The sequence below is a fragment of the Paralichthys olivaceus genome, chromosome 22 (assembly GCF_024713975.1).
Source record: "Paralichthys olivaceus isolate ysfri-2021 chromosome 22, ASM2471397v2, whole genome shotgun sequence".
NCBI lineage: Eukaryota > Metazoa > Chordata > Actinopteri > Pleuronectiformes > Paralichthyidae > Paralichthys > Paralichthys olivaceus.
In genome coordinates, this window is record NC_091114.1 from 14207501 (window position 1) to 14221224 (window position 13724).

General features: G+C 40.7%; 2 protein-coding genes across 3 annotated transcripts in view; both read left to right on the top strand.

Annotated features, from left to right (window-relative positions):
* Nucleotides 1-4534, top strand: part of corin (corin, serine peptidase) — a 14128-nt gene extending 9594 nt beyond the window's left edge. The window contains exons 19-24 of the mRNA XM_069518968.1: nucleotides 262-311; nucleotides 459-645; nucleotides 736-898; nucleotides 978-1086; nucleotides 1285-1418; nucleotides 1758-4534. Coding sequence (XP_069375069.1) covers nucleotides 262-311; nucleotides 459-645; nucleotides 736-898; nucleotides 978-1086; nucleotides 1285-1418; nucleotides 1758-1940 — 826 coding nt within the window. The 3' untranslated portion in view covers nucleotides 1941-4534. The remainder of the gene's footprint in view (nucleotides 1-261; nucleotides 312-458; nucleotides 646-735; nucleotides 899-977; nucleotides 1087-1284; nucleotides 1419-1757) is intronic.
* Nucleotides 4535-5180: 646 nt separating this feature from the next.
* On the top strand, nucleotides 5181-11620 carry LOC138406526 (sodium/hydrogen exchanger 9B2-like). Of its 2 annotated transcripts, XM_069518998.1 has the most exons (15): nucleotides 5181-5286; nucleotides 5898-5963; nucleotides 7854-7934; nucleotides 8242-8347; nucleotides 8622-8792; nucleotides 8931-9073; nucleotides 9195-9322; nucleotides 9505-9586; nucleotides 9733-9826; nucleotides 9909-10015; nucleotides 10103-10252; nucleotides 10349-10457; nucleotides 10546-10682; nucleotides 10783-10957; nucleotides 11067-11620. In XM_069518998.1, the coding sequence occupies exons 2-15, from the start codon at nucleotides 5898-5900 to the stop codon at nucleotides 11150-11152; spliced, it is 1635 nt and encodes a 544-aa protein (XP_069375099.1). In that variant the 5' UTR covers nucleotides 5181-5286; the 3' UTR covers nucleotides 11153-11620. The 2 variants fall into 2 exon arrangements, with proteins under 2 accessions (XP_069375099.1, XP_069375100.1); XM_069518999.1 differs by lacking the exons at nucleotides 5181-5286; nucleotides 5898-5963 and adding an exon at nucleotides 6872-6938.
* The last annotated feature ends 2104 nt before the right edge of the window (nucleotides 11621-13724 follow it).

A 13724-nucleotide genomic window follows, 5' to 3' on the forward strand; every position in this document is an offset into this window, starting at 1 on the left:
TGAATCTGCTGATCATCACCTGGAATCCAACGTCACATATCCAAACTCGTAAAAACCTCCACTACAGTGAGGAGGCGTGAGGGTCAGGGTCTCACAGTCCGACTCTTTCACACCTCTCACTCTTTTGATGCATGTTTTTTTTCTGGATCTGTGGCCGAAGAGTAATACAGATTTCATGTTCAGGCTTTTCAACAAAATCTCTCTCTCTCTCTCTCTCTCTCTCTCTCTCTCTCTCCTCTCTCTCTCTCTCTCTCTCTCTAGTCATACGTGTCATTCCAGGAGGAGAGTTTCTGTGTTTTGTACCAAAGAAGGTAAAACGTTCTTCTTCACAGTGAAATAAATAAACTTGTCAATAAATATAATATTTAATTATTGATCACTTATTGATTTAGTGATCACAGGTCATAATAACCCTCTCTCTCTCTCTCTCTCTCTCTCTCTCTCTGTGTGTGTGTCAGAGTGTGGTGTTCGTCCAGTTGTGGGCATCTACCCTCACAGGAAGAAGAGGATCCTGGGAGGGCGGGTGTCCCGGCGGGGTGCGTGGCCGTGGCAGTGCTCGCTGCAGAGCGGGCAGAGTGGACATGTGTGCGGCTGCGTCCTCATCGGCCGGAGGTGGGCTCTGACCGTCGCACACTGCTTTGAGGGGTGAGACGGGGGGTGAGATGGAAGGTGTGGGTGGTTGGGTGGGGGCGGGGTCACAGTGTGTGTTTGTAAACACTGATGCGTCCCCACCAGGAGGGAGAGCGCGGACCTGTGGAAGGTCGTCCTGGGCCTCAACAACCTGGACCATCCGGGCGTCCACAGCCAGAGCCGCGGGGTGCGCTCCATCATCGTACACCCGCGCTACAACCGGGCGGTGGTCGACTACGACATCAGCGTGGTGCAGCTGGACTCTGAGGTCAGAGGGCGCCGATGCAGGACGTGGATGGTCAGCAGTGATTGGACGTTACTGATGAGACGTGTCGTCTTGTTTGCAGGTGGAGGAGACGCCGTTTGTCAGACCGGTGTGTCTGCCTCAGCCCGGTCAGCTGCCGTCACCGGACTCCTACTGTTACATCACCGGCTGGGGTCACATGGGCAACAGGAGTGAGTGATCACACACATCTGTCTGTCAAACCTTGTGAGGACCCTCGATGACATCACATTAGATATTTACAAGAGTGTGTGTTTTTGTATGTGTGTGTGTGTCTGTGTGTGTTTGTGTGTGTGTTTGTGTGTGTCTGTGTGTGTCTGTGTGTGTCTGTCTGTGTGTGTTTGTGTGTGTTTGTGTGTGTTTGTGTGCAGTGCCCTTTAAGCTGCAGGAAGGGGAGGTCCGGATCATCTCTCTGTCTCAGTGTCAGTCTTACTTCGACATGAAGACCATCACTCCCAGGATGCTTTGTGCCGGTTACGACGCTGGAACCGTCGACTCCTGCATGGTAACGTCAGCGCTAACTGCTTCGGACAGACTCCACGAAACCCGAGGAGAAAACGAATCAATAAGTATCGATAAGAGACAGTTTATGCTAGTCATTGAACAAATGTAAGGTTTTTCTCTACTTCTCATTATTGGAAATGGAGGCAAGACGTCTCCTGAAAAACACAGCTTCACTATTTGCTCCCATTTTATAAACAATAAGATGTGATGACAAATAATCTGCATATTAACTAAACAATAGTGTTTTATTTATAAACACAAATTTGCTTGCAGCTCGACTTTTAATTTCGATGATCACTGAACAACTTTTAATCAGTGTGCAATGTTTGCCTGTGTTCAGGGCGACAGTGGCGGTCCGCTGGTGTGCGCAGAGGAGGCCGGGCGTTGGACGTTGTTCGGCCTGACGTCGTGGGGAAGCGTGTGCTTCAGTAAAGTGCTGGGACCTGGAGTTTACAGCAACGTGACGCACTTCACCCCCTGGATCCAACAACAGATCTACATCCACACATACCTGACCGACTGACACACACACAGGAGCGCTTTCATTCCAGGGGGAAGTGAGGTCATTGTCCGTCACACACACCTTCAGTTCCTCCACCTGTGCCTATAACTTTACTGATAGCCTTCAGATGCTAACTGCCGTATGAGCAGTAGTATTAACTAGTATTACTGATGCTAGCTTGTTAGCTAGTTGAGCTGTTGTTAACAAGTAATCGTCACATTACACACTCAGTTCAATTATTTCATTATTACCACGTATGGAAGCAAAACAAGGACAAAAATCTCAGATTGAATAAACTTGTAAACACGTCAACTGTGAATTTAAACATTGTTAAACATTTAACAGTGGAATTTAAACTTAATGGAAATTTAGCAAAGAAATTTACACATTTATGTAAATTTTATGATAGAATTTAAATTGAATACAAAATGTCTTTGCTCCCATTAACGTAACATTAATCATTATTTTATTAGTATTTTAGCAGCAGCAGTAACTCAGAGGAAAATCAGCTTCAGTTCGTTGTTGCATTAATATTCTCCAGTGTGTGTGTGTGTGTGTGTGTGTGTGTTTGTGTGTGTGTGTGTTTGTGTGTGTGTGTGTGTGTGTGTGTGTGTGCTGCTTCTTCTTCTACACTTTTTAAACTTTACATCGTTAAAACGTCATCACAATGGTCAGACGTTTAGCGCTGACATCCTCGAAGCTGCTAGCTAAAACAGACCAGCCGAGCACTCAACCTCCCACAATGCTTCACTCTATAGTGCCTGTACTTCAACCTGTCACCCGTACGATGTCGTGCTGTACGTGTGAGTGACACGGAGAAAGTTTGTAAACACACTGGTCAACTTTGATGGACAACATTTATCCGTGAACTTTATTAACACACATTGGGTTTAACAACGTGTTGTATTTGTCCGTACTAACATGTATAAACAGAATATAAAAAGTTGATCAATTGTTAATAACAGACTGTAATGTAGCTATAATATTAATAATATAACTATCAGTCTATATACACAATCAGAAATACTGAAAGCGATTAAACACAATGTCTTTATTTACTTATAAACAGATATAAATACAAACGATCAAAAAGTAAACTGTCGGAATTTAAAATGTTCAATTTAATGTTTAAAGTCAAAACAAAGTATAAAGAAAAATAGCTCAATTATCCTTAACTACTAATTTACAAACTCAACTGGCCAAACTGTAGTTTTAAAAGAAGCCATGTTTAGATAGCTAACTTTGCTAACTTCAGCTAGCAGACTCGCTAACACAATCTATTAACTGCCAAATTAGCGCCAGCTAGAATGTGAAGCACAAAATGTAGCATATTGCTAATGTAGACCATGAGATGATGTATTTAAAATGCTGCCGAGTGTTAGCAGTGAGCTACATTAACTTTAATGTAGCTGACAAAACAGCGTGTATTAGCACCGAAGCTAACTGCTGAAGTTATGAGTGAGTCTCTCCTGAAGAGTTTGAAGTGAATTCAAAATGAACATCGTGCGAGTTAAATAAATCAGTTTCACATTTTACTGTGACATCAAATACGTCAGTAACAACCTCACCGGGATTCAGTTTATTTTCTACGTGTCTTTTTAAAGACGGTTGTTAGTGGCGCCACTCCGTCACAGATTCAGAAGATAATTCTGAGGCTCCGCGCTGCTCGTCAATAATATTTTTAATGAGACGAAGTGTCTTCACACTCACTGCTAATTATCTAACACTGATTTATGAAAGTTTGTCTGTTTGGTGTTATGACGAATCGGAACCTTGATCAATAGTTTACATGTTTTCGTTTTAATGGTATTTAACTCATGGTTGAGGGACGTCAACACGATGTTGTTTCATGGACAAAATCTGAAATTTATTTTTAATTTAATGAAACATGGTCAAGTTCATTAGTTTACATGAATTATTCATAAGAAAACATTTCTAGTTTCAGTGATTTCTTAAATTACTGATTCATATTTGAAGAAACATTTTACATTTACTTTTATTTTATTTTATAAATGTTCTGTTTTTTTTCTTCTTCTTTTTTTTATATTTTCGTTTTATTTTTATGTCGGTACTTTGAGTCAGAATCACCTTAAAAAACTGAGAAATGCAGAAAATTTGACCGAAATCCTCAACTTTCCATTAAAAGTTTAAGATTTCGTTTCAGAAAAGAGAACTCATCATAGGGAAACATGTTGCGCAACACGTTACCAACACGTTACCCGATGTGTGTGTGTGCTCCATGCCAACGTCAAACTGACATCCAGAACATTCCAAGTGGTCGTCATCGTTCTGTGTGTTTGGTTTTTTAAGAGTATTTTTCTACAGCTTTTTGTATGTCATGCTTCTTACACTGTGTGTGTGTGTGTGTCTGTGATCATGCACGTCACGTGTGCAGACTATGTTTGTTTGTATGTGATTCGGCTTGTGCGTGTGTTTCTGATGTCACTTCCTGATTTAGCTTTGTTACCATGATGAAGATGATGATGATGTTATTGTTTGATGACGTTGGATTTTAATTGAAACGCTTCATGAACTGTAGCCTCTAATGTTTGTGTAACAGTGAATAATTGGTTTGTATCACATTGTATCCCACAAATAAACCTATACACACACTCGGTCCTGTGTGTGTGTGACTCACAGTCAGACCTGTCGCTGTTCACACGTCTGTTTCCACTTCCTCTTCTCCACAAATAAGTGATGGAGATATTTAGCAGAGGTGTATTTTCAGACCACCTCAACAGTCTGACGACATGCAGGTTGTTTCATAAATATATATTAAATTAAATTAAATCAACATGAACAATGTGTTGAACAGGCTAAAGACACCCTGGACGACTTTGACACAAAATTCACGCCTGAAGATGTAAATTTAAAAACAACTTTTTACAATTTTTTTAATGGTTTAATCCACGTTAACAACTGTGTTTTTACATCTCGGTGCAAATTAAGTGTAAGTTTCAGCTGTCAATCATCAGCTCAGCCTGAGGGGTGTTAACGTCAGTGTACGCACACACACCGACACACAGCTGCTATTATCTCCGTGATAATTAGACGTGTTAGCGTCTGCAGGCGACAATGAACGCAACTCTGTGCGTGTGCGTGTGCGGGTTGTGTGTGTGACAGTCTCGTATTAATGCAGTCCACGGTGTGACAGTGACCTCTGTTCCCATAATGCCAGGCTTTATAGGCTGTGTGTGATGTCTGTCATTTTACAGAGCGACGAACAACAGAGTTTAAAACCCACTGTTATTAACACACACACAGACACACACTCTCTCGCTCTCTCTCTTGTGTGTCTGGTTGATGACTTGGTTGTCAGTTGTTTCTTCCTCTTGGTTCCAGTCACACGTCTCTGCATCAAACAAAGGTAAGAGTGTGTCTGTGTGTGTGTAGATGTTTAATTCTGTTGCAAATATATTGAACCATGATGGTTAATTTGAGAAAAAACAATAATTTCATGGACTTTGTTTCAATTTATAAAGTTTCAATTAATTGAATATCCAATTAACTGATTCTAATTTATTTCTGCTGCAACTAGAATCAGACAAAAATGCACAAATCTGATACTAAGAACAGAAAACCCTCAATTACAAGTGAAAGAAATAATAATTCAATATCTATATGTTACTTCTCAATATATGTTGAGTTTTAATTGTGTCATTTGGTTCTAAACCAGAGACAGTGAATCTAATAACTTTCTATTGTGACACAGTCGATCAGAAACCTGCAGCACGTCATTTCTGTGATTTTGGCGTTTTTGACACAATAATGTTTGTTGTTTTATTCTATTGTTTTTTACTTTTCAATGTCTATATCAAGCTCTTTTTACTGTGTTGTATTTAAGTGTAATATTAGTTGTAGTTTGAGCTCCTAATATTTAAGAGATTTTAAGGTTGAGACATGATTTGAGGAATCTTATGTCTGTAACTGAGTGTCCTCACAAGTATAGAACAAAAAACATGTGTGTGTTTGTTGCAGATGATGGACGAAGAAGCCACGAAGCGTTACTGTCGTGACGACGGACAGAAGTCCAAAGAAGCTGAGGTGTGTGTGCGTGGGGGGGGGGGTGTTGTGTCTTCTGATGTTTTACAGTCTGATGATAAATGAATCATAAACTATATCTGCTCCTGTACTACACACACACACACACACACACACACACACACACACACACACACACACACACACACACACACACACACACACAGCAGAGTGTAATGTTAAATGAGAAATAAATCTCTGACTCAGTAGACGGAGAGTTTAATTCCGGCACCGAGAGACGAACAAGTAATAAAAAATTAATCCATCTGTCAACTCGAGTATTTCTGCTTTATAAATGTGCTCAGCTCCACTTCAGTCAATCAGAACTTTGGGTTTGTTCTTTCTTCTCTCATGAATCATGTGATGACCCTCAGATTGACCTGGTGACCCTCTGAAGGGACTCGACCCATATGTTGAGAACCAGTGGACTAAAGTATCAGGGTGGGGGGTGGAGCCTATAGAGCAGCAGGAGGCCGGACATGACGTATAAATTCTGCTGTGGAAGGATCAGTGTTGATGTTGACAGCTCGGCCACACTGGCGTCGGCTCTTATCACCAAAAGCTCTGGAATCTCCTCGTCTTTCCAAGTTGATGTTAATTAATTTCATCCGAAACATAGTCAGATATTTACAGATTAAGAGGAAACAGTTATTATGATCTCAAGAAAGAAAATCCTAATAAATAAATAGACAGTAAAAAGATGGATTTGTCTTCTGTGACGAAATCGCAGCAATAACCAGCAGCAGAGTGAACAAGTGCATGTGTGTGAGGGGTGAGAGAGTTTAATGATTACTGTGATGAATGTCTTTGCTTCCATTAACGTCAGAGATGGATGGAGGGAAAAGAGGAAGATAAAAGGGAGAAGTTAAATTAGAGGAATGTGCAAACAGCAGACTGTGTGTGTGTGTGTGTGTACTTGTGAGGACACCGTTTGTGACAGACGTTCAAAAGACTGTTTGAGGTTGAGACTCGGCTTTGGTTTGTAAAGTCTTTTCCTCTCGTGATAAATATAATTTTTTTTTTTTCACAGCATCGCACTTGTGCTTTTCTCAACTCGTGTGTTAATCCTGTGTTTTACAGCGAAGTTTCACATTTAAATGTTTTGTGTCAAAGTTTGCATTTTTTGACTGATTACAAAAGAACGCAGCAAATCCAACCTGTTTCGAAAACTAAAGGTTTCACAGTCGGTGTGTAAACATGAAACAATGTGAAGTATTTATTTTCAAATGTGGGAAAATATGGACTTTGAGTGAATCGACTTTCATATTTAGTTTTGTGTTTAGTTTTAGATTTAGTTGTCTGTTAAAGGTTAGTGAGTTTTTTTTAATCTCAGGTTAATTAACAGGTTAAGTTACGTGTATAAAAACATTATTCCCTCTGTAACTACACCACTGGTGGAAAGTAATTAAATACATTTCCTCAAGGATTCTACTTGAACACAATTGTGAGGTACTTGTCTTTGAGTGATTCCACTTCATACTTCATCTCATACTGACTTTACTCAACTACACTTCTCTAAAGTTACAATAAAACAAGAGGCTTTAAAGTACCTTCATGTACAAGTACAGACAGAATGATTTGTTTAGTTTGGACGAAACAAACTGATGAACATTCATCAATAAAACGATCAGCAGATTAATCAATAATTGAAGTAAAAGTTTTATAGAATTTTTAAAACAAGATATAAAACATTCATATTGATGATACTTCCACATACGCCTCTTAAATAAAGTGATTTTAATTATTTCACTAATGTAAAAGTTTCTGAATATAGACTGAGGACAAAGTGCAACACCTTGTTCACTCTCCCTCTCTCTCTCTCTCTCTCCCTCTCTCTCTCTTTCTCCCTCTCTCTCTCTCTCATGATAATTTACACACTCGTTGGTGGTGAAGCGAGGGAGTAAAGTTCAGGTCAGTCAGGACGAGAGAGAGATCACCATTCTGCCGCAGAGGAAGACGAACACAACGGCCGAGGTGAGTGGTCGACCACGCACACACAGACACAGACACACAGACACACAGACACACAGACACACACACACACACACACACACACACACACACACACTCACAGAGTTTATAACTGTTTAAAATAAACAACAAGTCAAGATCAGTAGATTCAAGCTTAAGAGCAGAGCACTCACTGCAATGATACAATTCAATTTGATTCGATATGTTATGGTAAAGTTTGATAGAATACATTCTGATACTATATGATACAATTTCAATCAATACAATACGATACGATTGTGTGTGTGTGTGTGTGTGTGTGTGTGTTTAGATGAAGATGTCGGAGTCAGACTCGTCCTCCTGCTGTTCGTGTTGCATCAGTCTGAAGGAAAAATGTCCTCGACCTCAGGGACTCATCAGCCTGCTCATCACTAAAGGTAGCAAACTGTGTGAATATGTGTGTGTGTGTGTGTGTGTGTGTGTGTGTGTGTGTGTGTGTGCTCTTTCTGACCCCCCTTTAATCAACTGTTTGGGGGTTGAGACTTTTTAGGGTTAGAATCAGGTTTAGTTGTAACGGTTTGGTATTCAGTTGTGATGGTTAAGGTTAGGGTAAGGGGCTAGAGAATGCATTCTGCCAACGAGTGTCCTCAAGTGTGCGTGTGTGTGTGTGTGTGTGTGTGTGTGTGTGTGTGTGTGTGTGTGTGAGTGCAGTGTGTTTGTTTGCTCTGCTGTTCGGAGTTGTCTGGTCCATAACAGGACGTGAGTGTTTACCTGGAGGGAACCTGTTCGGCCTCGTCATCCTCTTCATCTGCTCCGTGCTCGGAGGGAAACTGGTGGGAATGATCCAACTGCCCACACTACCCCCCTTCCCTCCTCTACTTGGTACGACCCAACGATCTGATTTTATTTGATCTGATCTGATCTATGTTCAATTTATCCAAAAAAGAATAATTCTAACTCCATCTCCCATTTGTTCATAATTCATTGTGTGTGTGTGTGTGTGTGTGTGTGTGTGTGTAGGAATGTTGCTAGCAGGTCTGGTGTTGCGTAATGTTCCGTACATAACAGAAGCCGTCTTCATCAACACTCACTGGTCTGCAGCTATGAGGAACATCGCCCTGTCAATCATCCTGACCAGAGCAGGGCTGGGCCTCGACCCCTCGGTACACACACACACACACACACACACACACACACACACACACAATGAATGATGTACTTTCACCACAGGTTTAAATCTATATGTGTTTCTATGTGTGTGTGTGTGTGTGTGTGTGTCGGCAGGCCTTGAGTCGTCTGAAAGCGGTGTGTGTGCGTCTTGCGGTAGGGCCCTGTGTGGTGGAGGCCTGCATCGTTGCTGTGGTTTCTCACTTCCTGTTGGGTCTGCCCTGGGTCTGGGGCTTCATACTGGGGTAACACACACACACATACACACACACACACACACACACACACACACACACACACACACACACACACACACACACACACACACACATACACACACACACACACACACACACACACACACAGACACACACACACACACACACACACACACACTGTGTTGCTGATTCTGTTGGTTTGTGCGTAGCTTCGTCCTGGCTGCAGTGTCTCCAGCGGTGGTCGTTCCTTCGATGTTGCTCCTGCAGAGAGAGGGATATGGAGTGGAGAAGGTAAATTAACTGCTGCTGCTGTGACTTAACACTGCTGGTTCTACATTTTACCCCCAGGGGGCGCAGCACCACTAGCCATGAAATGTTGTAACTAGTTTGTGTGATGTTCTGTTAACATTGTGATATTGTTCTGTGCGGTTGTTCAGGGAATCCCCACCTTGCTGATGGCCGCTGGGAGTTTTGATGATATTCTGGCCATTACAGGGTTCTCCACATGTCTGGGAATCGCTTTCTCTACAGGTCAGAGAACAGCTTCTACTCTGTTCTGTTCCCTTGTGATCCACTTTACACTCAACGTGATGTGGTCGTGTTTGTCCTGCAGGTTCTACGTGGATGAACATCCTGAAAGGTCTCCTGGAGGTGGTGGGAGGGGTCATCGCTGGGCTGATTCTGGGTCTGTTCTTGTGCTTCTTCCCAAGCAAAGACCAGGTTTGACATCGAAGTATTATAAAATCAAAACCAAACTTAATTCCAATTTAATATATTTTAACATACTCTGCTTCTCTGTCCCTGCAGGAGGACCTTGTGTTGAGAAGGACTCTCATGTTGTTGGGTCTGTCCATATTTTCGGTCTTCTTCAGTCACGTTATTGGTTTTGCCGGAGCCGGTGGTCTCTGTACTCTGGTGCTGGCCTTCCTGGCTGCTCTGGGCTGGAAAACTGACAAAGTAAAACACATCAGAATCAATGGATCAAACCTTGTTTACTCACCATCAGCATGTCTGAAACCGTTCACACCACCGACTCTTTGTCTTTTCGTCCAGGCCCCGGTGGCAGCCATGGTTGGTCGGTCATGGGATGTTTTCCAGCCTCTCCTGTTTGGTCTGATTGGAGCAGAGATCTCCATAGCAACCCTCAGCCCCAGCACCGTTGGTAAGAACCCGACACAGAACAATTATCAGAATAAATATTCAGCGGACCTACACTAAAACTATCGTCACGTTCTACGTTGGCTCCCCAGGTCTCGGTCTGGCCTGCATCAGTATCGGTCTGGTGATCCGTCTGCTCGTTACCTTCCTGCTGGTTCATTTCGGAGGATTCAATCTGAAGGAGAAACTCTTCATCTCTGTGGCCTGGCTGCCGAAGGCCACCGTACAGGTCAGCAACAGGAACTCTAGAACTTTGTCAGTGACCATAACATCTGTGAACTGTCAACGTGTTATTATTAACACGTGTTCTTTGTTTGTTAATGCGTCAGGCTGCTATTGGCTCAAAGGCTCTGGACATGGCGAGAGAGGAAGGAGATGAGGCCTTAATAAAGTTTGGATTAGATGTGCTAACGCTTGCTGTGTTAGCCATCCTCACCACAGCTCCCATAGGGGCACTGGGTATCGGACTGGCAGGACCACGCCTCCTGGAGCGACAGGTCAAAGGTCAGTTCTCATTTCACAGCTTGACCGTCTATATATTGATTAATGTATAAAAGTCTTATTCAAGTTATTTGATCAAATTATTAAGATATTTTTTCATTAATTTTTTCAGATGACTTAGAGGGCGGAGCCACAACTACAAGCAGCAATGGTATTGGTCAAGAAAAAGACAATGTGACCCTTGAGAGCAAACTATGAAGGCTCTGATTGGACAAACTGAAGAAAACTATCAATAGCACTCCCGATGTCCGCTCTCTATGCAAATGATAAACAATGATTTATTTATGTGTAGATGTTTCCTTATGCTTTGACTTGCTAATGCTAGCTTTGCTAGGAGGAGAAATCACTGTTGACATGATTGTGTGACTGCAAAGCTCATTTCAAACCGATGAAACGTTATAAACAGAAAACTGCATTGTTGTGAAAGTAAGTCAAAATTATAATTTGTATTAAAAATGTTTGACAGTCAAAACTAGGACTAAGTGAAAACGTGTATATATAATATGTGTAGAACAGAAGGCCATATTTAAGCATCATTTTTTGCATTATCATATGAAATGTATGTCAAAGATTTGTAAAAATAAATCAAACCATAAGATTCATTATATAAAAATTAAATGATGAGAAATTTAATTGTGATTATTAAAAACAAAGCTAAACATTTGATTCGAATTCTTGTTAGTGTTTTTTTACATTTGAGGTTTTTGTGGGAGACACGGACATTTTTATTTTATTTTATTTTATTAAGTAAAGTGTAAGTTTCAGCTGTCAATCATCAGCTCAGCCTGAGGGACGTTAACGTCAGTGTACGCACACACACCGACACACAGCTGCTATTATCTCCGTGATAATAAGACGTGTTAGCGTCTGCAGGTGACAATGAACGCAACTCTGTGCGTGTGCGTGTGCGGGTTGTGTGTGTGACAGTCTCGTATTAATGCAGTCCACGGTGTGACAGTGACCTCTGTTCCCATAATGCCAGGCTTTATAGGCTGTGTGTGATGTCTGTCATTTTACAGAGCGACGAACAACAGAGTTTAAAACCCACTGTTATTAACACACACACAGACACACTCTCTCTCTCTCTCTCTCTTGTGTGTCTGGTTGATGACTTGGTTGTCAGTTGTTTCTTCCTCTTGGTTCCAGTCACACGTCTCCGCATCAAACAAAGGTAAGAGTGTGTCTGTGTGCGTGTAGATGTTTAATTCTGTTGCAAATATATTGAACCATGATGGTTAATTTGAGAAAAAACAATAATTTCATGGACTTTGTTTCAATTTATAAAGTTTAAATTAATTGAATATCCAATTAACTGATACAAATTTATTTCTGCTGCAACTAGAATCAGACAAAAATGCACAAATCTGATACTAAGAACAGAAAACCCTCAATTACAAGTGAAAGAAATAATAATTCAATATCTATATGTTACTTCTCAATATATGTTGAGTTTTAATTGTGTCATTTGGTTCTAAACCAGAGACAGTGAATCTAACAACTTTCTATTGTGACACAGTCGATCAGAAACCTGCAGCACGTCATTTCTGTGATTTTGGCGTTTTTGACACAATAATGTTTGTTGTTTTATTCTATTGTTTTTTACTTTTCAATGTCTATATCAAGCTCTTTTTACTGTGTTGTATTTAAGTGTAATATTAGTTGTAGTTTGAGCTCCTAATATTTAAGAGATTTTAAGGTTGAGACATGATTTGAGGAATCTTATGTCTGTAACTGAGTATAGAACAAAAAACATGTGTGTGTTTGTTGCAGATGATGGACGAAGAAGCCACGAAGCGTTACTGTCGTGACGACGGACAGAAGTCCAAACAAGCTGAGGTGTGTGTGCGTGGGGGGTGTTGTGACTTCTGAAGTTTTACAGTCTGATGATAAATGAATCATAAACTATATCTTTTCCTGTACTACACACACACACACACACACACAGCAGAGTGTAATATTAAATGAGATATACGTCACTGGTGGAAAGTAATTAAATGCATTTCCTCAAGGATTCTACTTGAACACAATTGTGAGGTACTTGTCTTTGAGTGATTCCACTTCATACTTCATCTCATATTGACTTTACTCAACTACACTTCTCTAAAGTTACAATAAAACAAGAGGCTTTAAAGTACCTTCATGTACAAGTACAGACAGAATGATTCGTTTAGTTTGGACGAAACAAACTGATGAACATTCATCAATAAAACGATCAGCAGATTAATCAATAATTGAAATAAAAGTTTTATAGAATTTTTAAAACAAGATATAAAACATTCATATATGATGATACTTCTACATACGCCTCTTACATAAAGTGATTTTAATAATTTTACTAATGTAAAAGTTTCCGAATATAGACTGAGTACAAAGTGCAACACCTTGTTCATTCTTTCTCTCTCTCTCTCTCTCTTTCATGATAATTTACACACTCGTTGGTGGTAAAGCGAGGGAGTAAAGTTCAGGTCAGTCAGGAGGAGAGAGAGATCACCGTTGTGCGGCAGAGGTGAGTGGTCGACCACACACACACTCACAGAGTTTATCACAGTTTATAACTGTTTTAAATAAACAACAAGTCAAAATCAGTAGATTCAAGCTTAAGAGCAGAGCACTCACTGCTATGATACAATACGATTTGATTTGATATGTTATGTTACAGTTTGATACGATAATAATTGTATATGATACAATTTCAATTAATACGATATGATAAGATTGTGTGTGTGTGTGTGTGTGTGTGTGTGTGTGTGTGTGTGTGTGTTTTTAGATT

Excerpts from the sequence above, each read along its gene's own strand:
- LOC138406526 (XM_069518998.1), top strand. The coding sequence starts at position 5,898 with ATGATGGACGAAGAAGCCACGAAGCGTTACTGTCGTGACGACGGACAG. Across the intron at positions 8,793-8,930 it reads CCCCTTCCCTCCTCTACTTG|GAATGTTGCTAGCAGGTCTG; the intron begins GTACGACCCAAC and ends GTGTGTGTGTAG. Across the intron at positions 9,074-9,194 it reads GGCTGGGCCTCGACCCCTCG|GCCTTGAGTCGTCTGAAAGC; the intron begins GTACACACACAC and ends GTGTGTCGGCAG.